The 23,355-nt window shown below is 40.3% G+C and overlaps 1 protein-coding gene across 4 annotated transcripts in view; it reads left to right on the forward strand.

Moving 5' to 3' along the window:
- ITPR2 (inositol 1,4,5-trisphosphate receptor type 2) overlaps positions 1 to 23,355 on the forward strand; it is a 255,174-nt gene that overhangs the window by 34,366 nt on the left and 197,453 nt on the right. For all 4 annotated transcript variants that reach the window (XR_009746719.1, XM_061472136.1, XM_061472137.1 and 1 more), the window contains exons 3-9: positions 7,351 to 7,466; positions 8,663 to 8,749; positions 9,462 to 9,620; positions 15,189 to 15,287; positions 15,817 to 15,900; positions 16,968 to 17,114; positions 18,337 to 18,432. Coding sequence is in view for 3 of the 4 variants with exons in the window: in XM_061472136.1 (XP_061328120.1) it covers positions 7,351 to 7,466; positions 8,663 to 8,749; positions 9,462 to 9,620; positions 15,189 to 15,287; positions 15,817 to 15,900; positions 16,968 to 17,114; positions 18,337 to 18,432 (788 nt within the window). In the remaining variant the exon portion in view is untranslated. The remainder of the gene's footprint in view (positions 1 to 7,350; positions 7,467 to 8,662; positions 8,750 to 9,461; positions 9,621 to 15,188; positions 15,288 to 15,816; positions 15,901 to 16,967; positions 17,115 to 18,336; positions 18,433 to 23,355) is intronic.

Below are 23,355 nucleotides of genomic sequence, written 5' to 3' on the forward strand. Positions count from 1 at the left end.
ATTTTCATGCTGCTTCAGGTATGTGCAATCAAGTGGCTTTCAGGAGATGGGCTGTAGCAGAGATAAAGTCATTGTTTGTTTGTTTTCTCTTTCATCTTACATGTCAAATTCTAAGTGTGGAAATAGTAGGAGCTTTGTTGAGAACACAGCAAAAACTTCCTATTCTAATCCTGGATCTAATCAGGATTTAGTGCCTGGTACCACAGAGGTGTCTGTATTATGAGAGCAACCAGCACATCTCCGCCATGTTTTGTTAAATTTCTTAGCCCTGCTCAAAAGCACTGAGCCAAAAAAGTTGCTAAATGTTGTTGTTATAACTGAGAAATGTAAACAAAACCCTTATTTCCTCTCCTCCCACCCCAATCTTCTGGGAAATAGCATTCAATTAAAATGGCAAAGTTAATAAACCAAGCAAAAACTGCTTTAAGTAAGTTCTTGACATAAAAAGAAGGCTTAGGAATGAATGATTAGTTGCATGATTAGACATAAGCAACTAAAAATAACATCTAGCAGCAGGAAGAGTAGGGCCTCTTTAGTAGTAGGAACTGCTGTCTGTATGGTTTATAATGTTTTTATCACTGATAGCTGAACTGGAGTTGATTTGAGGTTAGAGCTTGACCCGAGAGTCAAAGAAGTATGAGAAAGGCAAGTTTCTAACAAGATGTTTAGATTCCAAGGACTGACTCGGAAAATTAGCATCAGAGGACTGTATTTGCTCTTTTTTGGTAATATTTTCTCAACCCTTTCCCCAACAGGGAAAATAAAAATAAAAATTGTGTTTCATAGAATAATAGAATAGTTTGGGTTAGAAGGGACTTAAAGATCATCTAATGCCAGCTCCCCTGCTGTGGGCAGGGACACCTTCCACTAGACCAGGTTGCTCCAAGCTCCATCCAACCTGGCCTTGAACACTGTCAGGGATGGGGCAGCCACAGCTTCTCTGGGAAACCTATGCCAGTGTCTCACCACTCTCATAGTAAAGAATTTCTATCTAACATCTAATCTAAATCTCTCCTCTTTCAGTTTGAAGCCATTCCCCTTGTCTTATCACTACATGCCCTTGTAAAAAGTCTCTCTCCAGCATCCTTGTAGGCCCTTTAGGTGCTGTAAGATCTCCCCAGAGCCTTCTCTTCTCCTGGCTGAACACGCCCAACTCTCTCAGCCTGTCTTCAGGCCTTTACTTGTTTCTCTTCTACAGGGTTCACTCAGAGATCAAGGTACTGAGCTGTTGGCCTGAATTGAAAGCCTGACTAAAGAGGTGTCTCAAAATAGCAGTTTCGGTTTTGTTACGTGTTTGTGTTGTGTGAGTGGGTGGTAGCTATTCTAGGTTTTTCAGAACTTCCTCCAAAACAAAGTATTGTAAAGCTAAGGAGAGCTGTGGTTGCTTTTCATTTTGTGTCTGTACAAAGAAGCTGTGGTCCAGATTTCACCTTCAGTCACAACGGAAAGAACCTGGTGCAGCTCTGTGTTCATCAGTGTGCATCTCCATATCTGCGTCAGTGCAAAGGAGGGCAGGATTTGGTCCCACATGTGTTTCCCGAAGTCTGTTAAGGGAAAAAAAAAGAAAAACATATGCTGTTTTTCAGTTGAATTTAAGAACTGATCAAGCCACAGGTGCTTCTTGTCCTAATTCTGCCTGAAGCTAGTGAGAGCTGAAGCACTTGGTGTCAAGATGGGAATGCTTACCCTGCTGCAGGGCCAGGTTCACAGAGATTAGGAAGAGCAGTGTGTGTCAAAAGTCTTGTACCTCTGTAGAAAAGTCACATTGTGAACAGCAGAGCTGCAAGTTTCCTTGGACTCTGACCTTAAACACATTTCAGCTTGATGCTGTTATCTCCAGCAGGGAAATGCTTTCAGCTTCCAAGGTGTAAAATAGCACAGATAAGACCTGCTTGTTAGTCAAATTTAGCAACTCTGAAAAAGGAGCATAAGTCTCTGTTCTATTTTAAGTGTAAAATGACCTAAGTTCTTAAACTCCCCTACGTTTTATGCCACTTTTTCTTGAAGCATTTGCAATGAAAGTGATGAATTCTTGTATATCTTTCTCTTGCTTTTCTCTCAATTTTTACCGTCCTGAGCTTTTTCTGACATTGTTCTTTCCTTGTCTCTCCCTTCCATTACGTTCCTGTGCACTCTTCTTTCTTCCTCCTTCTCTTTTATCTGCCATCTACCATTTTTCTTGCCTTCTCGTTCCTTGTTTTGGGTTGTCTTTGTGTTTTCTTCTTGTTTCTCCCAGTTCCATAATTGCTTTCACTTTCTTCTGAGACTCCTGATTGTTTTTTCTGTTGTCTTCCTCAAGATTCTTCATTGCCCCACTGCTTGCTCTCTTACATTCCTTCCTTTCCATTCTCACTTCACCTCTTTTTTACCTTTCTGATTTTTGTTTGAAAACACATAGATTTTGTGCACACTGATTTAATAGTGGCCACTATTAACACTTCTACTTACGCATTTGTCAGCCCTCTGGTTTAAATAAAGATGTGATAATTTCTCTAGCTCTGCAAATCATAGATATCTGTGATGAGCATGAACTGGATTTCTAACACATGGCGGGGGGGGGGGGGAGGCAGGGAATGGGAGAAAACATCTGAAAAATATTGTTCTAAGTCTTCTTCTTTATCCAATGTCAAAGAAGATTAAAAGGCGTAATACGAGTTATTTTCCTGTTCAGACTTCCTGAGTGTAGTTGCCTTTTGCTCAGAGGATGTGCTGTGTGTGGTTGTTCCACCTGCTATTGCCTTTTGAAGAGCAGTATTTTGTGCACATTGTCAACCTCGGGCAGATGGTCAGTTCAGTGCTGGGTGCATCCTCTCTGGATCTTCTCCTGCATTCCCAGAGCTGCTGCTTTCCATCTTTTGATTGTTCTGATTAATGTGTTGTCCCCGTCCCCTCCCAGTGAGTAATTTGTGCACGTCTCAACACTAACAATTTGTCATATTTTCTTACTTTCTAACAAGCCAAGGTGTATAGTGTAGGAGGTTAAGCCTGGGGTTGACCAGGAAGAGCTTCCCCTTCTTCTTCCATTTTGTAAAGAAAATGTGAAGTGTTTCTATTGTTTTTAGAACTGTGTGTGTGGGCTGGGGTGGGCAGTGTTTCGCTTTTTCTCCATCTTCACTTTGTGCACAAGTAATTGAAATTTTGCCTGGAAGATTCTGTGGGTATGAGAAAACTGCTGAAACTGCAGAAGTCTGAACACATGAAAGTTCAGTAAGTGAAACTGGCTGTTATTTTTAAGCCATTTGCTTTAAAGCTGTTTGTTTACCTTTGATTGTGCCTACTTAGTGTCCTCAGGAAGAGAAGCATTTATGTAAAACTCTGTAAAGTAGTGAGTTGGGAACCAGGACTGTCTGAGAAGGTAGAAGAGATAGTCTGTCTCATGAGTGGGTCCCTAGATAGACCTTGAGGAGGGCTGGGATTTTGATCCACTGTGTGCTGGAAAGTAGCTTTATAATCTTCTACTTAATTCTCTATTTTTTTCCTGTTTATTTAAACTATAGCTTCTATAGGGCAAGCTCTGCTTTCTTTCCCCTCCTGATGTTCAGGAACACAAAGCTTGAATTTATATAGTATCATATTGTAAAAAGTAAACAAACAATATGATTATTATTTTTTAAAGATAAATTGAAGAAAATACAATTGAAATAATACAGCTTTTAACAAAGCTCTCGATAGTTCAACTTCCAAAGCACTAGACTGGAAGTCAGGAGACCTGTATTGTGCAGATGGAACTGTGGTGGCTGAGGTTATGTACCACCTGCTGTACATTTCTTTTAATTTGAGAGCTATCATTAGGGAAAATTCATTCATCTTTGGGAAGCAGACCTGATAGTGACTGCACATCACCGTGCACAGCTTGCATTTCTCTACAGGTTGGTAGCACTGTGCTTCAAGACTCTTCCATGAGGATGGGAAATGGTGTGTTTACTCAAATAACAGGATGTGTGGGGAGTAACTGAGAAATGAAGACTGGTCCTATAAAAAAAAGGTATTGTTACTTCAGAGGAATAAGTATTTCGTGAAGCCTTTTGAGAAGTTACATTAATTATAGGTTGCTGCAGAAAATAATAGTGGACTTCTTGTCTTACAAGCTGAAATCCCAATACTTAAAATCTCCTACAATGTACAGTATGATCTAACAGTCCACGGAGTTTTGTAGTTGTGTTTTCTATTTTTCCTTTTTTTTTCCCTCCTCAGTGCTCAGGATATTGTAAAAGTTACCTGGGAGTAACGTACTCTAGGTTGTATGATACAGTTCTCATTGTAATTGTTCCACTTTGAAATGAAAGTAATCACCTTTGCAAGGTGGCTGGGTTTGCTTTGATAAAGATTTGTAGTGCTTTCTCTTGGGAACAGTGACTGAGGATTGTGGTTAGGGAACAAATTGGTGAGGACTTTGGGTCAGTGCCAAGGAAAGTTCTGCCGCTGGCAGTGGTTTTGTGTGAACAAGCTTTGCTGCTACGAATAGTAGAGGAAGATCAATTGCTATGAAGAGACAGTGAAATGAGAAGCTTGGTGTAATAATGGCCAATATATGACAGAGCAAATGGCACATCTGCAGAACTAAGAGCACTGCAGCTTAGTTTGTGGATTGAGAGCCAGTACTGTTGCAGACAGCTAGCTCTGTGGGCCCAGGTGGTGGGAGGAATATGTGGCATGGTCTTAGCCTAGTGGTTATGGCAGCACTAACATCAGATAGCTGTGCTTGGGTGGGCCTGATTATAATTGAGAGTGTGTCTTGTTTTATTTTAAGTAATGGGAGTTCATTTTTACTTAGGAAAGGCAAGGCCAGTCTTCACACTAGATTTTCGCTCCCTCTCCTGTTGTTTTATAAGAGGAATTCCTACTGTAGATTGATTTCAGTAACTCCTTGCAGACTATGAAGAGATGGGTATATTGGAGGATATATGGAGAATGTATCTCACAGGAGCTAAATCTCCACCTCTTCATCCCTGTGTGAAAGAGTAACTCCATTAGATTGATAGTGTTGAAAATGAGAATAGTATCTATCTTGGTATCAGCATCTTCTACAGACAGATCATGAATTTGACACTTGAATTTTCACTTGTAAGGGTGGAGTAATTAGGTGCATGATAGAAGGTATTTCCCACATGAGCTGTTGTGGATTGGAGAACTGGAACCAGTCCTAGGTAGTTAGCAACAGCAGATGTTAAACTTGCTCTGAGAACTGGGGTGTGAGTGGGACAGCACTGTAAAATAGAAACTGCTGCTGACCTGACTCAGTGGTTAAAAACACAGACCATGATAGTTCCCTATAGCTTCCCCTGCTGGTTTTGTGACAGTAATGGGTGACTGATGAGATTGCACAGTATTTAAAAATGACATGCGAGGCTGGTAGACTGAGCAAGGTCACCTACACACTGATCCAGTACATTAACTGGAATGTGTACTTAGTATTGATATTGCCATTTCATATTGCAGCATGGTTGATAACAGAGGTAAGGGTGACTATACAGTGCTGTTGGAAAGTGACTCTCTTCAGAGAAAGCCGCAAGAGAGCTGAGAGTAGAGAGGGCTGTTTTCAAATTTTTCTGTGCTGTGTGATGTGTATTCCATTAACTGTTGAGTGCAGTGGTAAAAAGCACTTCATGTTGCTCACATAGAGCTGGCACTTTTATTCACTTCTTGTTTTCTGTATTTTCGTGAGGAGCAGTGTCTGTGCCATACTCTGTGCCACGTGGCTTTCCAGTGCGGTTGCAGTCTGGTTTTTGTGGGAAAGTCCTCTGATGACCATCAGAGAAGCAACGTTGCTAATTCTGGACAAACTGGGGTGTCAGTGCCTGCAAGATGTGCTTGTGGGATCAAGACTTTTTTTATTCTTAGTCAGCCCTGGAGCAAAACCTCTCTTAAGCAGGATACATTGCCTCTACTACCTGGCTGTAGCTTGTGCTGCATTTTGGGTGGCTGGGAGGGAATAATTTCCCTGCCATCTCTACCTTCCTGAGACTCTGAGATGGAGCAGGGAGGAAATTTTTCAAGGTCCATCCTCTGGGGATGGATTAGTCCTCAGAGAGTGCTTGGCCATCTGTGACAGTTAAATAGAAAGGGCTAATAGTCTGGGACAGACATTCCTTTGACATTTATAATGGTAACCCGTGTTGGGGAGTAGTTTCACACTAACACACATACAGTCCTGTATGTTCTTCCTAGTCTCACAGCAAAACTCTGATTGCTAATTAATAGTTTCCTGTCCCTTCCTCTTGCCAGTTGATACATGCAGGGTGTGAAAGGACAATTGCCAACGTTTGCTAAGTAAATGTGTTTCAAGCCTAGCTTTTAGAGCAGTTGGTGACTGGGGCCATGCGGGACTAGTTATCGTTTATCACTCTAAAAGTAGGATTTGGGTGAATCATGAACTTCTATTTCTAGTCTATAGGACTGTCACTGGACTGAAAACTCCCAGAAAGTCTTCAGTCAGGGAATTTCACAAAATCTAGTTTATTGCCAATTAACATTAACTTTCAATTATTGATTCTGGTATTGGGAAATAAAAATGAACAATTGAACAAGCAGTTAAGAAAGCACCCCTTGGCTTCCCTCCAGACTCATCTCTCCCCTTTCCCAGTACCCAGTACTCTTGCTGCATGTGGTCACCGTGGGGACGCAGTGGAGAAGGGATGGAGGTCACTGCATTGCAACTTGGTTTGTTTTGCAGATCCTCATTTGTTACTCGGTGTCTACCCCATTGGCTGCAGTCTCCTCAGGGTGTACCTCCTCTGTCCTCATTTGTGCAGCCACCCTGTTTGGGCAGTTCCTCTTGGGTGGCTTCCCCTCCCTGCCTCCTTACCTGTTGTTGGGTGGCAGCGGTGTTCAGTTCGTGTCACTCCGTTGCTTTTACCGTTCATTTTAATCAATCGGTCTTAGTGAAGGTGTGTGCAGACCTGAGCACTGCGTTGACCTCCTTGGTGGCTTGCAACTGAGTGCCTGTGCGAGCCACTGTTTCAGCAGTGCCAGGAGGAGCAGGGCAGCCAGATGTATGGTGTACAGAAAGCAGGACTGTTTTTTCAAGGTTTCGCATGTCTTCAAATAGTACGTCTGTAATGTTGTGCTGCAGCAAAGAGCATTAAAAAAGCAGCAGGCAGTTTTGCATGTGGCAGGTTCATAGCCTGGGACTCTTGCATTGGTTGCGTGGAGCAGGCATGAAGGCTTTAGTTTCAACTCAGATGTTCTGGCACCCTGGTTATGATTTTGTTGCCATCAAGCTGTTTTCAGTCTGTGTTTAAACACTGCTATCTGTCATTTCTGGGAAAAGAAAACCAATCACAGCATACTTACAAATGAAGGAAGTGTCTTTCAACATTACTTATTAATATTTTTTTCAATCTTTCACAGACTGCCTTTTCAAGGTGTGTCCTATGAACCGATATTCAGCCCAGAAGCAGTACTGGAAAGCTAAACAAGCCAAACAAGGAAACCACACAGAAGCAGCACTGCTGAAGAAACTTCAAGTAAGAGGCATCTGTATTTGTAGCCTTATCTCAATCTGCAGGCTGTAGAATTACAATAGAATGAGAAAGAACAGTAACAAGTGCCTTGGGAACCACTGTGATGGGTATTATTATGCCACCATAGCAACTTCATATTCTCATTCGCTCTCCTACCTCCTGACTGGCTTTTATTGCCCCTGCCCTGTTTTTTTTTGTCTTATTCTGGACTGAGGGCTGTGCCCACAAATTCTGTGGATCTTTGCTGTAAGCAAACCAGTTTTTTTCAGAAGTTTCATGAAGCAGAAATGGAGTTGTTAAAATCAGGAGTGGGCCCTAGTTTAAATCATGCTTTTATTGTAGAAGTGCTTTCCGGGAGTTAGGCAGAGAAGTGGATGGAGGGATTTCAACATTTTAGTCTTGAAATTCCTCTGAATTGCGGTTGTCTTTTATTTCAGTCTAGGTGATCCTTATCTCAACCATTGAGCAGATTGTATTTTGCATCAAGTACAGTATGGATGGAGAAATTCTTCTGTCTCTGAAAAAGAGCTGGCCTGATGTTATAATTGAGTGCATAAGACTAAGTGAACGCAGGTCATCATAAACCTGGTAGATGGCTTTATGTGCAGTTGAGAGGATGGCGGTTTAAAACAGCAAGGAAGGCACATGGTGTGTGGCTAGAGCTAGCTACACAGTAATTACAGCTAGGAGCTGAGTTTGTGCTGTTACTGTGTTTGATGCAGAGTATTGCATGTAGCCTTGATTTTGCAATGTCTGACCTACTAATTTTGCTACATAAAAAGTCAGTGTATTTGTATGCAGTTAAAAACCCAAGTAAAAAAAAAAAATGGTGACAGGGAGGAGCTGAACATAGTCCCTTCTTTTTCTCCTTTCAGGATGCAATAAAGCACCTGGAATTACTTTTCATGCTTGAAAATTTGTTAGATAGCATGCATCTCAGGTGTGAGCCATAAATTGTAACTGAGTTTTTATTCTGGGTAATAAAAACCCAGAATCATTACGCAGGGTCTGAGTGATTATAGTTCAGAAAGTTATGCTGCAGCAGGATTCAGGTGCTAATATTTTCAGTGCAGTAACGCTTGCAGATTGAAGGAAGTGTTTTAAATGTGATGCCGTTTCCTTTTATCACTATCTGTTCCAGTAGCTGAATACAGGTCTTGATTTTGTAAGAGCTTAAAGAAATAATCATTCTCTTGCAGCATGCGGCAGAACTGGAACAAAAGCAGAACGAAAGCGAGAACAGAAAGCTGTTGGGTGAAATTGTAAAATACAGCAATGTCATACAGGTAAACCCATTGAAATCCATCTGCCTTCTCAGAGCTCCAGAGGAAACAGTTGTTTCATTTCAGGGTTCCAGTGGAAATAAATTTAACCACTGTAATCTGGATTGTCAAGGGTCAGGTAAACATAAGTTGGTGAAGTTTACGCTATTGTGTTCTTCTCTCTGTTTTAAAGCCTACCAGAAGTGCTGCATATTCATGTTTAAATAATATGTCATAATATAAATTTTATGTGTAATTTTTGCTGCTATGGTTTAGAATCTGAATGTAAATATGTATCTTCAAGATTTATTTCAAAATCATATTATAGAGGTGCTGTGCAGCTCCTTTTAAATCACTGAAGTCATTTGTACTACATGACATATAAATGAAGCAGAAGTTATGTTCTTAAGTGCAGTATAACTTTCCTGTAATGGGTGAAATTCCTGAAGGTAACACTATTGATGGACCCTTGCCCTACCTGCACACTATATGCTGTAAAATTGATCACTGGCATGTTTCTCTCAAAACTGAGATATAGCATCTGTTTTTCTAAGCCACAGTATACTTCAAATTTCAGTTTGCCTCCATGTATGTTATGAAAAAATCATTACAGTATGGAAACCTGCACCTCCTCTTTTAGCTAAAGGGAGAATAAGCAACAGCCATCAAAACCCTCCCTTTGAAGGGAGAATAAGCAACACTTGCACTAATTCTTTTAGTTATCATTTGTTCACAGCTACTGCACATCAAAAGTAACAAGTACCTCACAGTCAATAAGAGATTGCCGGCTCTGCTAGAGAAGAATGCTATGCGGGTGTCTCTGGATGCTGCAGGGAACGAGGGATCCTGGTTTTATATCCAGCCCTTCTGGAAACTGAGGAGTGAAGGTGACAATGTAAGTGGAAATACTGAATGTGTAAGAGAGAGAAGGCAGAAAGTTTCCAGAAGACACATGATTTCTTTGCTACTGGCATAAATCATAATGGATTAAGTTCAGGAAAGAAATACTTTGAATGGTGCTTGGGACAATTAGCTTTTAAGTGTAACTAGAACGTGTTACCTAATTACGTGGTCTGGAACCTGAAATGTTGACACATTCATCTGAGCCTCGCTGACCTGTGTTGGGGCATCTTTGCTAAGTCCACCTATTGAGTGTAGATTACAGAGCTGATAATAAGTCATATTTTACACTAGAGTAAATTATTTAAAAAAAAATTTTTTTTTTTTTTCATATTCTGGGCAACATCTTTTTTTTAGGATGTCAGCAGAGAATGTTTCCAGGAATACATCTGGTTTCTTCAAATCTCTTGCCCCCCTCAGCATGACAGCGACAACTATGATTGCTAGGTTGGCTAGTCTGGTGGGTCTTTTCTGGGTAGGTTTCAGTAGGAGAGTTATGTATTGGTAAGAGGAAGACTGTATAGAAGAGTTCTTTGCAGATCTGCGGGTTGCGCTGTGAGATCAAAACTTGGTTCTTCTTTCAGCTGGCTGTAGCTTGATTAAATGCCTGCTGTGGAAAATTCAGATTTGGCTCTGGGAAGGCCACATGATGAACTTGTGTGGTTTTATATTGTAGACCTAGCGGGAAACGTTTGGCCACTCTCCCCTGTGAAGTATTTGGTGAAGTAGTCCTCTCAGGATTGCAGACAGGAATGTCTGTTGTGTATTTTCTCCATTAACTTTGTGGCTATTCAGCTCTTGGGATACTGTCCAGGATGAGTGTGGCTGCTTGCAGCTCCTTTTGGCAATCTGTTGTGAGGAGGGGAAGAACTGCACTCAGAGCTCCTGGTCAGAAGTCCCTAAAGTCATAGTCTTTCCCAGCTCTACTCAGTGGTCAGAAGGGTATATGAAAAGCTCCCCTTTTTCCCAAGCCCGTTGCAAAGAAAAGCAACAAACATGAGTAGCTCTCTTGGGCACCTCTGCACGGCTTTTCAGCTGGGGGAAGTGTGTGTTGTGGATCAAACATTAATCTGGTATTCCTTTCCCTCTTTGGAAAGGGAAAGAAAAAAGAAAAAAGGTGACTTACTGCTTTAAGGTTTTGGCTTAATTTCTCAGAATAACATCAGTTCATAATCTTCTTATTTTCTTATGCCCGGGAAATAAGTGCATGTCATGCTTTCTAGAGTGAAGACCTGGGTTCCCAGATTGTGATCTTCAAAGCCATCCTGAGCCTTTAAAGCTGAGAGCAGCAGAATGATCTTAAGCATATAAGACATCCTCAGTACTATAGAATTTTTGGTTCAGTTTTACACTGTTGTGGGCACGTAAGAGTTTGGAAGTGGTTTGGCTAGTCTGAAAATCTTGCAGTTCATTACAGTGATTGCTGTAACGTTCCACTCTGCAGACCTCTCTTCTGGTTTATTCCCTGAGGGGCTGTATTTGACAGGCTCTGAGCTACAAGGGCTATATGGGAAATTACTAGGTTTACTCCTAACTTAATAGCCTCCTTTGGAACCTGCCTGCTGCTTGTTTTCTGTCACAAGGTATTGCCTTTCAGAGCTGGAAGCTTGCCATTATATTTTATAGAGGAAAGTCTTGAGACCCACATTTTACCTCCTTTCTACCAGGCCTAAACAGATCTGATAATTTTCTTTGCAAACCTTCAGTGCTAAACATTAGTCCTTCGGTAGCTTGCTTGTAACTGCTCTGGCACATTTCCACTCATTCAACAGTTACAGAAACTAAGCAGCTGCTGTAAGGGGGATAGGGATATGCACCTCACAGGCGGAGAGAGGCTCCAGCCTTGTACCCACTCCTTCCCTCTCAGTTACTGCCAGACATGTGCCCATTAAAAAGCTGGTTTGGGGGGACTCATCTACAAAGCACCTAAAACCACATAAGCTGCGAGGCTACTTTACCCACTCACTAAGTTAGCTTTTGAAGAACTTACATTTTTTGGTACATTTTTCTTCTGACCTCTCAGTATGTGGACTTAGCTTGGTATATCAGGTCCTTGTTCTGTTTGGAAATTTTGAGTTGTGCTATAATAAGGAAATTCCCTAAGAAGGCACATTTTAGAAAGTCTTTAGATCAGCAGAAGTGAGTATTGAATTAATGCCAGTGTCAGATGACCCAGACAAGGTAGATCCAAATATGCCATATATCCTTAAAGAAAAGAAGGTGGTTTAGTCTGGGAGAAGCTGTGATACAGGAAGTCATGTGTATGAGTTTTCTGGTTTGTCGTCACAGTTGTTTAGCCTTGTGAAATATTTTATAAGTTATTTCTCTGAAGGAGGGGTAGCTCAGCTTCATTAGCAACTGTTAAGTTATGCAAGTCAATGAAAGTAATGAAAAAATACAGCCAAAAAATTACAGTACTTGGCATAACTGCAGTATTTTATACAGACTTTCCTTAAGCATATAAGAGCTCTTCCTCAAAGGAAGATGTCACAGATTAAGGCAAGAGCTGGTTCCAGTTTGACCGAATAACAGAATGGGCACTGATAACAGGATTAGCTCTGTATGGATTGCATTTGCAATTGTCTGCCATTTTAGGTGTTTTAAAGCGTGATCTTGCAGCATGCTGGGCGAGGTAGTCTTGGACTTGGAGAATGCCCAGCCACCTGTGGGGAAGTTCTGTTAATCCTCCTAGTCTTTGAAGTGTGTCAACAGTTCTACTGGCAGATGTGATTATAGCATAGAACCGATGGAGATGGAATATCAGAGGCTTTGGTGTGACCAGTAATCTATTTGGATAGTTAGTTCAAACTGAACTCACTGCTACTGCATCTTCACAGCTAATAGAATCTTTTGTAACTGCCAGTCTTTGTGATATATTACACCTCTACTAGAATATTTGCTCCTACTTTTTGATTGTGGTGGGTCAAGGTGAGCTTATGGGGTTTATATGAATGACAGAATCACTCTAAATGATGCCAGTTCTGGTCCTCCACCCACAAGAAAAAAATGCAGTCAGCTTTTTCTCTTTTTCTCTGGCTCTTTTCACTCTTCAGTGTACCCTCTCCAACAAGGCATGGACAAGTAGGGTTGCATGAATTTAGAAATTACCTTGTGCAGGTAGAACTCTGCTGCATCCAAGACTGAAGGACCTTGTAGGTTTATCTTGAATTCAAAAGTTAAATTCTCATTGGTTTCCCTATGAATTTAATTATTCTTTTCTTACTTAGACCAGAAAAGGTAACAGTTTTGTCAAAGGAGTCAGGAATGAAATCCTCAAAAGCTGTGTGTCTGATGAAGCTTTAACGAATTCGTTTATGTAAGGAAGAAGTCTCAGAGACCTGTCAAACTGTTACCCACTGGTGGTCTACAGCATACTGTGGCCAGCTGTGCCCCAGGGTACCTAAGGAAGAGGAAAATGAGATGGTGTGAGTTTTAATTTTGCAGAGGGAAACCTTGGGAATACATTGCCCTATCTTCTATAACCTCCATATAGTACAATTCTACATGGGCATGTGGGCATGCAAGTGCTCTGCCTTTGGTGTTTTGGGCATGCTGGAACATTATTTGGAGCCAGAAATCAACTGGATAGGGGACAAGAGGAACTCAAAAGAGCAGACTTAAAACTTACCCAAGACAGCCACGTGTAAGAGAACAGGGTTCCCTCTTCACTTTGATTTTGTTTTCTGCATCATTGTTGGAGGGTATTTGGGAACAAGCACTGTGAAATTGCCTTTGTCCCTTCCTTCCCAACCACCTGTAGAGGTTTGAAGCAAGAAGAAAAAGAAAGGAAAAGAATAGAAGATATCTCATTGCTTCTGTGACAGCTGACAGGGCTGACCAGCATTGAGGGCAGGTTACTCAAGCTGACTTGGAGCAGGGTAGAAAGAAGACCGAGACAGAAACCATGACCCCACATAACAGTTCTTCCCCAGATGTGTGCTTACAGCAGAGTAGCTGTGTATATCTCCATTCCTCTGGTTACTTCCATGGTAGTTACAAGCTTGTGTTCAAAGATGCCTTCCTCCTGCTCTCTTTTTTTTCTAAATAAGATGCTCAATGCTGTGCTCTCTTGTTAATTAAATTGTTATAATCCTGATGTACTTGCAATAATTTTGAAGTCCTGATTCCACTTTGCAGGATGCAAGCCTGATGGTTTTTTGATTAATGAATTGTCTGGTCATAACTTCTTAAAATGGGCTGTAAGTAATGTCTGTGTGAAGCATGGCATGCAGAAATGTATTGCATAAGTAATGTACCTTAAAGACATCTTGTCATTATTTTGGTTCCACTAGGGAACTTTTATTTCTTGAATCAAATAGGATTTCTATGTGTAGTCTGAGCATGATGACACTGTCTTATGTTGCTGTTTTTTAGCTGTGTTGGTAAAGAACAGGCAACCTTCTTTTCACCTCTGCAGTGGGGGCTGAATTCACCTGTGTTGAAGCTACATGAAGTTGAACTGGGCTCTGCTTGTTCATATGAAACGTGCTGATCAGTGCAAAAAGCCTTTTTGTTTATTTGTGTTCCAAAAGAAAGCATGGCTTTCACAGCATTTCATAGAGCAAAAATCACATGTAGCCATTTGTCTTCGTATGTGTGTGCACTTAAAATTGATGTGAACAGTCATAAGCAAATCAGGACCCAATGCCAACCAATCCATGTGGATTGATTTATTTCCTTTTTTTTTTTAATTCAACTATTATTTTTTTCTCCCTTCCAGGTGTGAATTGAATTCTCTATACGCATGTCTCATTAGGTCAAAGACACATTTGTATATTGTTTTTTCCTTGTCTATATAGGTAAAGAATTGCAAGGGTGTGGGAGTTTGCTTACAGGGAGTCAGCTAGCAATTCCTCTCACAGAGAGAAGGTCTCTCAGCTGATGTCCTGCCTGTGCTGAGCTCCAAACAGCATTTTGGGAGTAACAGCAGAGGGGATGGGAGTATGTTTGCCTCTCCGAATTTCCAGTGAATTATGTTCCATTACAGATTGCAGTCATATGGTCTAAACTGCACAACTTCCAAGCCTGTTGTGACATTTGACAGAAGATGTTCCACAGAACTGGGGAGTCACTGGGCTGAGAAGTCTTGTCACAGACAAATTTTTAAGGCCCTTTGTGAAATGAAAGACACCTTGATGGGAGAAGGTTGGCTGACAGTGAGGGAGGGAAGAGAGTCTTGCTCTCTGACTACAGATTATTTTCTAAGCTTTTTCAGCCTTTTGGCTGGCAGTATATATGGGATGAAGAATAGTTCATGTAACTCTATAGATAAACTGAATTGCTCTTGGAATTCATAGGTTCACATCTATTTCATGATCTCAAATTTCTGCTGAACTGGGTGGCATGCTTACTGAGAATGTGAGGATTCATTAGTGTGAAATCTTGAACCCAAGCAATCGCGGAGGCATGGGTGAACAGAGCTGGTGTGTGAATTGTCTGCAAGTGAATTCACTGAGTGCAATTCCTAGAGCATGTGTTTGAGTCATTTTCTAAGAATGTAGCATTACTTCATTTTATTGGGTAATTACATATGTCCAAATTGAATTTTGTTTCTGACTTCCAGGTTGTTGTGGGAGATAAAGTTGTTCTCATGCCAGTCAATGCAGGGCAGCCTCTACATGCCAGCAACATTGAGCTTCTAGATAACCCTGGCTGCAAAGAGGTGAGGAATTGCTCTTTTGAGAGGAATTGCTGATCTGAGATGTAGTATATGTTGTTCTGTACTGATAACCAGAACCTACCGGGAGCCCACCATGGGCTAGATGCCAGTATTAAACGTTTGTTCCAGCTTGGCCTCAAAAACCAGCATGAAATATGCTTAATCTTGGTGCAGTTCTTTCTGGCTCTGAAAGCTTTGTGAGTTTTGTTTTGAGTATCTGAAAGTCTCACTGATGTCCAACAGCTCTGTAGGTTATCTTTAGTAGTATGTCAATAGACAATAGCATTTTGCCCTCTGAATCTTCTCCATCATCAGCATCACTAACACTTAAGAGCTTCAGGACCCATGTTAGGAACTGTACAAATACATAGCTAAGCCATGTCCCCTGCCACCCTACATGTGTGTGATCTTATAGAAGAATAGAATGCCTCAAAAAGAAAAGAACACCTGTTAAGACTGCAATTGTGTTGATTTGCTTTTGTGTTTTGTTGGTTGGTTTGATTTTTCTTTTTTTTTTTTTTTTCCCCCAAAGGTAAATGCTGTCAACTGTAACACAAGCTGGAAAGTAACTTTGTTCATGAAATTCAGTAGTTACCGGGATGATGTACTGAAAGGAGTAAGTATGATCTTTTAAAATTGTTTTTTGAATTTGAAATATGCCATATGTGACTGTAGAAAAATAATAGCTGGTGAATGAAAGAAGAAATGAGGACTTTATGGAGCTGTTGAGGATCCCTCACTACTGTCCTTCAACAACCAGAATATTTTTCCTCTGTGTGATTGACTTACTAAGTGAAATTGTTTGGATTGTGCTAGTGTCCAGCCCCTTTCCCCTGCCAGAGACTACTCAGGATCCATGAGAAAAGATGAAGTTCAAGCCCAGAATGATGAGGGCTCTGTTCAGAATAGCTGTGACTCTTGAGTTTATGCCAAGATGATAAAAGCAGGTATAAGATGCTTACAGAAGGGAGTGCAAACTTACAATAGCTGTAATAAGACAATGTAGCTTTAAATGTTGAGGGACTGCACAGTTTCCTGCCTCCAGATCACTCCCTGAGATTTACTTTTTCATTTTAAAGAAATGAATTTCACTGCTCCTCAGTTGGCACTATCAACTGGTTATTTTTCAGTAAGTATCAAGGTATCATCAGTTTTTGAGGAAGAATTTGGAAAGGAAAATGGTGTATATATATATGTATAGGCCCATTTGGGGGTAGTATTTAAAGCATTGGAGAGAGGCAGCAGGAAGCAAAAATGCAAGCAGAAGAAATAGTGGGGGCATTAGTTTTGGTTGCAGAGTAGAAGAGTTGAGGTATGATGTTAGAAAAATCTGATCATTTTCCCTAATTTTTATTTTTATTTTTGATTTCTAAAGTTAGCTGGAACTAAAAATCATTTTTATGTTAACTGTTGCCCACTATTCATTGACAGTGCTCTGAAACAAGTTCTGTTTTCACAAAAGTGCATGGGTCTCCTTACAGAACTGAATGATCTCATTTGATTTCCATACTCGGTGCCGAGATTGTATGCCCTGCAATTGGTACCTGCTCCAGCAATAGGAAACTAATAAATGTTATCTTCACATGAGCTACATTGGTATCACTGGAGCTGGTACAGTTACAGAGAATGAGTCTAGCAGTTTTGCCTACCAGTTACTAATGCTTCTTTTTTGTATTACTTTAGGGAGATGTTGTTAGGCTATTTCATGCAGAGCAGGAGAAGTTTCTGACCTGTGACGAATATGAGAAGAAACAACACATTTTCCTTCGTACTACATTACGTCAGTCAGCCACTTCTGCAACAAGTTCTAAAGCACTGTGGGAAATAGAGGTATTTTTTTCTTTATAAATATTTCAGGACCTGAAGGCCAAGGATCAGTAAAAATACTTTACCACAATATGAATCATTCATAGCCTCTTGATATCATCATACGCCTCCCCGTAACTATTATTATTTTATGAAGCAGTTTATGTAGGATGATCACTGGAGAGATGCTTTATTGTTGTGCATGTGTGGAGAGAGGATGCTTTCTTGCTATATTTACCTGCACTAAAATGACAAAGAGTCAAATTCAGACTTGACATGAATGGTGTGATTTTATCAAAGCCAATCAAATGACTTTCATGTATCCTGGGTTCTGAGTGTTTGTATTTGACTTCATGTGCAATGTAGAAAATTGAAATTCATGACTAAGGAATCTCACAAATGTGATCGGGTCCATTCTTCTGCAGCACTGCACATCAACATCTGTTTAAAGTTAGGCTGAATAAAGGTGTTGTTGCTGAATGGGGGTGACTGGCAAATGTATTTTTGTTTAACTGAGGAATGTTGGAAACTAGTATGTCTCAAACCCTTGCTATTACAATAGTGTAAATCCTATACTCAAAACTTTTTAGGTGCTGAACAAACTTTGTGCATTTAAAACAGAACTCCTCACTCGGGTCAAGGATTGATTTTTGCCTGAGAAAGGACTGTATGGAATAGAGTATATTGCACTTGTAGTTCTTTGAGATCATCCCATAAGAGAGACAGAGACTGTGAGGTTTGAAGATAGCAAGTGACCTGCAGCTCAGTCAAGGGGAAAAAGAAATAATCAGAATATTTCAAGTTATATGGGGATATTTTATCCCTTGAATAAAGATTTATCAGAAGTTGTCAAAATAGAGCTGCTGTAAGTGGTGAAACAATATAAGACGGTTTGGGTTTTGCTTTTAAGTAGTGTCTATGTAAGTGTAGAGCATCTACACTTACTTTCTTGTGCTCCAGATTCACACTATGTCACTTTAAAGCAAAATTTGGCTCATCATGCTTGTAAGGAGTAGATTAATGTAAACATGGAAAGTAATAGGAGTAGTATTTCCTGGCACCTGGCAAAAAATAGATGTAAGTAGCTGTTATCAACGGTGGGCTTAGTGTGAGCACAGAATTCATTTCTGTGGTAGACTGTAATTGTATGGTTTACATATTTTTATTTGAAATGAGCTGTAAGAACTGACAGTGATCTAAGTATGATCTTGAGGGGTGTAATTAAAATCTGCACTTCTTCTTTTAGGTTGTCCATCATGACCCTTGCCGGGGAGGGGCAGGACAGTGGAATAGTTTGTTTAGATTTAAGCATTTGGCTACTGGAAACTACTTAGCTGCAGAGGTAAGCATGTCAATTAAACAACAGGTTGTGTACTGCCTAACCAAGTACTGTACATGTCCTCCTAATTCAGAACTGCCACTATAGATAGGTTCACAATGTAGATCTCAAAAAGATCTCACACTGGTCTAAATGGGGAGAACTGGATGTACATTGCTGTGTCATGCTGTGTTGCTGTATATCCAAGGGTTGCAAGGAAAATTTTCTGAGCTACAGGACACAAGCAGGTGAGTTCAAGGCAACATCTAAGCTTAAATTCAACTGTGTCGTTGAATCTTGCATTTGCTGTTGTCATGGCAGCCAGGGCTAACGCCACTGTTAAATATCCACCATATTTACATCAAAATCTTTGAATGAATTTATCTTTTGGAGTACTGCTGTGATCAGTCAAATATTCTTCTTTGCTGACTCAGGCAGTCATATACAGAGTAAAGCTTTTAAAGTGGAACTGAATGTAAGGTAATCGTTGAGCTTGATTAGAATTATCTGTGTGTAAGCACTAGAACAGATAACTCTAAACTGCTCTAACTTGATAGTTGCCATTCCTTTTTTTCCTACAGGCTCTAGATTTCTTGGAAAAAAAAGTTCCTGAGGTACTGATTTCAGTGCATTGATCTCTGCCAGCCAGCATGTGGTCCAAGGCATCTCTGTGCTCTGTCGAAACTTGAGAAAGGACAAACTTGTATATTGGTGTCAAGAGTCAACCACTCCCACATAGGAGACATTTCCATTTTCCTCTCTACTTACAGTGAGAAATCATAGTAGAAAGATTTTATTCGGACTAGCTAGGCTAATGGAGATCCAGGAAAGGCATTAAACACTCTGACTGATGGGCTTCCTTCTCCTACGATAGCTCATCTGCTCAGGGATTTTCAGGATAAAAATCTTCAGATGAAGTGGTGTCACACTACACTAAATGTTGAACCTGAGCTTAGGTCCTTTCTGCCTCTGGGAAGGAAAACCCTCTTGCAATATGAAGAGTACAGTTGGCACAGTAGAGTGAGAGCTGGAAGAGCATTTGGGTGAAACAGAGATGGCTGTAAAGAGGAGAATTAGCTACTGTATCTATGAAGTGTAAAATACCTGCTGGTGGTGATATTATAGGTACCACTGTCATAAAACCCTGTGAACTGTATTTTACACAGTTGATATCTGGCACAACACACCAGCCAGACATACACGTCAAAGATTTATAAACAGGCAGGCAGACATCTGATGTGTGTGAGCTAATTTTAAATCAGTTGGGCAAAACTTACTGAACACTTATATGTGCTCTTGCAGCACAGGAAGATTACTCATGGTGTGGATTATCAGCAGCGTCACACATTACCATGACCTGATTTTGTTTAAGCTTCCATGATAGAGATATCTAGGGTGGAATACTAAGTGCAAACATGTAAACAAAATTCACAAATCTTTTAAGCATTCTGTTGTTGGCTAAATACAATTTCTGTCACAATTTGAGCTATTGTAAATCAGGATTGATTGATGTTTACAGACATATTTTCCTTACTTCATCTTTCCATAAATCAACTTGATGTGTACCATGGAGACATCTGCAGTGGAATCAGGTGTAGGTCAGGTCTCAGACAATGAGCAGAAGTGTCCTTCAATTGGGCATCTCCTTTTGCTCCTCCCAGTTAGGCTTGTACAAGTGCTGTGCCTTCTCTTTTCCTCTGAGGCTTCCTGTGCCAGATGTAGTCAGCCTTATTTGTGACTCAGTGGGTCACTATTAAGCCATATTGTGAAGGGATGCCATTGCAGCTTAAGGTCAGAAAATTCAAGACACTTGCCCCAGAGAATTCAGGAATTTAAAACTAATGAACTTAAAGGTGTTTCAGCACTACAGTGAAGTAAAAAAAAAACCAACCCAAACAACAAAGAAACAGAAAAAAGCAGACAGTGAGACAATACAGTAGTTCAGTAAGCAAAACATATAGGTGAGTACTTGCAAATCGAATTGTTATAAATTTGGAAAACGAAATCAGGATGTGTAAATCCTAGATTCCACATTCATTAGAATCACAATCAGTCATCTGGCTTTTGTTACCTTTCAAAGTGTACGGGTGCTCTGATACCTCTGAATTCTGACACAGTCTCAAGTAGTACTATTTCCTTTAATCCTGTTTCCACGTGGCATTACTTAGGCTAATTTTCAATAATATGCTTTGAAGTTCTTTAAGACCTAACTAATACCATAAAGCAACCTAGACCCTACTACCAGACTATGGGCTGAAAGTGAGCCACCCTGAAAGACCCACCTCTAAAGGAGACCCAGTGGAAGGCATCTGCTAATTGCATTGCTGCATTGTCATTTCCGTGCTGCTATGCACATCCTGAGGACACAGTCTGACATATCAGATACATGTATGCTCTTGCACAATTCCTTAAGGTGCAGGAGGGATATGCTGGAGAAAGTGTTTCCTGTTTGGTGGTAAGACTGAATAATTGAAACCAGTTGGCCTGAGCAGCACAGGATTGCATGAGCATGAGGTGAAATGATGATTATATGAATATTCTAAACTGATCAGGAAGAACTGATCCAACCCACCAAGGCTGTAATTCAGTGATAAAAGTACTTCAGTGGCAATGTAGACTTGGAGAAATGTGTTTCCACAAATATTTGATTGTGGTCCTGTGAAACAAAGTGCTGTGTCTGAGGTGGTGTTGGTATGGACACCAGGGTGCAGGGAAGAGGGAATAGTGCTTTAAACAAGGTCACTTTAAACTAGACAAAGCACCGGGGCACAAGTGGTTGGCATGAGTTAACAGGAACTGCTGAAATCAGCATCAAAGGGCCTTAGCTTGTTGGACTGTCAGCTGAATTTCACCTCGTAATGGTGTAAACCACTTGCTGAGAACTCTTAAATCAATGGCCAATAAACGTTACTCATATTTCTCTAGTCTTTCTTTAATAATTTCTTCTGATTTTACCTCACTGTACTTTTCTATCAAAACTCTTCTTTTTGGAGAAGCTTATGTACATCATTCGCTTTAAATTGAGAACTGCTGTTAATTTTGGTTTACATTCTTTTAAATGGATTTCTGTTATGCCTCAGTATTAAAAATATTGTCCTGCCATATGATATATATCATCGTAACGTGTCTTCATCTGGGTGGACAGAGCTATACTCTTTATAATAAATTTAATCCTGTTCTAATAATCACATGATGTGGGTCATAGTGAAGATGGTTGAGTGCATGTTTAAATTAATATTGACAGAACATAATCGTCTCCTGCCTTCTGAATAGGACAAAGTAAAGAAGAGGAACTTCTGGCTGCAAGGATAGAAAATGAAGAATTTCTTGAGATTTTAAGAAAGATTACCTATTTGTGCGAGTAATAGTATCTTCAGCATTAGCTAGGATTAAAAATAAATGTAAGAAGGAAGTAAGTTCTTAGGCTTGAGGCTATAAACCAGGTTTAACCTCTTGGGACCCTGGAGAAACTTTTTTGTAGTTTTATGGACCTACTTTTCTTTCACCTTCTTAAACTGCCATGGACAATGGAGTGCTGAATAGGATGTTTTATTAAGGCAACTGAGATTCAGTATTTAAAGACTGTAATTTAAGCCTTTTGATATCCAGTTTTCAGAAATTGGAACTACCAACAGATATGTTTTTGTGTTCAGGAAGCAAAAAGAGACCACTGTTTGCCAGTGTTATTTTTTTGGGGTGACGTGGAAGCAAGCCTTTGCAGAAAAAATTGTTCATCCACTGATCATACAGCTCATGCAGAGGAGGAGAGCATAGTGATAAATGCTCTGTGGTTCCTTCTGCCATTAGAAACGGTATGGCAAATAACTGGATAAAAATGGCCTTGTTTAACTGAGATGTGCAGGTACCTTTTGCTCAAGGGTACCAGTTTGTAAACCGAAGAAGGTACCAGGAGATGGCAGCATCCACCAAGGCCTTCACACATCTGCTCATATTCAATTTGTTGGTACTGCGGGACCTCCTTACCTGGATATTGCTTCCGAATCTTCCATTTGAGTCTTTTTTTTTCCTCCCCCCAGTCTCTTCATTAAATGTTAATACAGCAATCTGATTAGTTTCTGTCTGTTTCACTCAGTGATTAAAGGTTCTTGTAAGAAAAAGGGCTTGCCAAGGTGGCAGGATGAACTTGGCACTGTAAGCCTTATTTCTATTTTTCACTGTCTCATAGGAAGAGTGTGGTTTTGGCTTAAAGCTCTATAAGCAGTGAAGAGTAATTTACAGCTATGCATGAAGTGAAAGAGATCCAGAGACTAGAGGAGAAGGATGCATTACTGATTTACAGAGCCTGTCTGACCTGTTTTGGAGACTCGGAGGTAGCTTCTTGAAGCGACAGGGTTAGAAGCTGTTCATTTAGCAAAGCTCTGAGCTAGATTTTTTAGAATCTTGAGAATGAAGCTAAATTTGTCTTGACTTTGGTGAAAGTTGGGAGCAACATTTGCACGTGTTGGTGTGCAGATGCCTTCAGAAATCTTGGAGGAAGGATTTTTTTCCCCAGCCAACTGATTTTGCAATAGTGATCTGTGAGACTCTGTTCAGCTAGGCTTTTTCAGTCCTGTCTGAACTTGGCTGTGTTTGAGAGGTGTTTGTATGCATACAAGCTTTAGGAGGGAGGGAGGGAAGTGTGAAGCCATTAATGCAACATATATTGTCATTTAGTCATTATAAGGACTGCTTCTGTTATTAACAATACATCATCTGCTGTTATTGCGTTTGGTGTGTTCCAAAACAGCAAATGTAGGCATGTGATCTGTTCTTTAGTGCATTTTTTTTAGTTTGTTATACAAGATAACTTGAGAAGCTTTTATTCAATTATATTTATGCCTCTTAATTGTTGATGCTTGATGGAGGTTTAGAAGGCTTCCCTCATTTGTTTTTTATTGTTATTGGGGATTTTGTGTGTGTGTGGTGTTTTGTTTGTTTGTTTCAATG

Source organism: Pezoporus flaviventris, unplaced genomic scaffold (genome assembly GCF_033815535.1).
Source record: "Pezoporus flaviventris isolate CSIRO_AGI_PZ_B2104156 unplaced genomic scaffold, CSIRO_AGI_Pfla_v1 ptg000070l, whole genome shotgun sequence".
In the NCBI taxonomy this organism is placed as follows: Eukaryota; Metazoa; Chordata; class Aves; order Psittaciformes; family Psittacidae; genus Pezoporus; species Pezoporus flaviventris.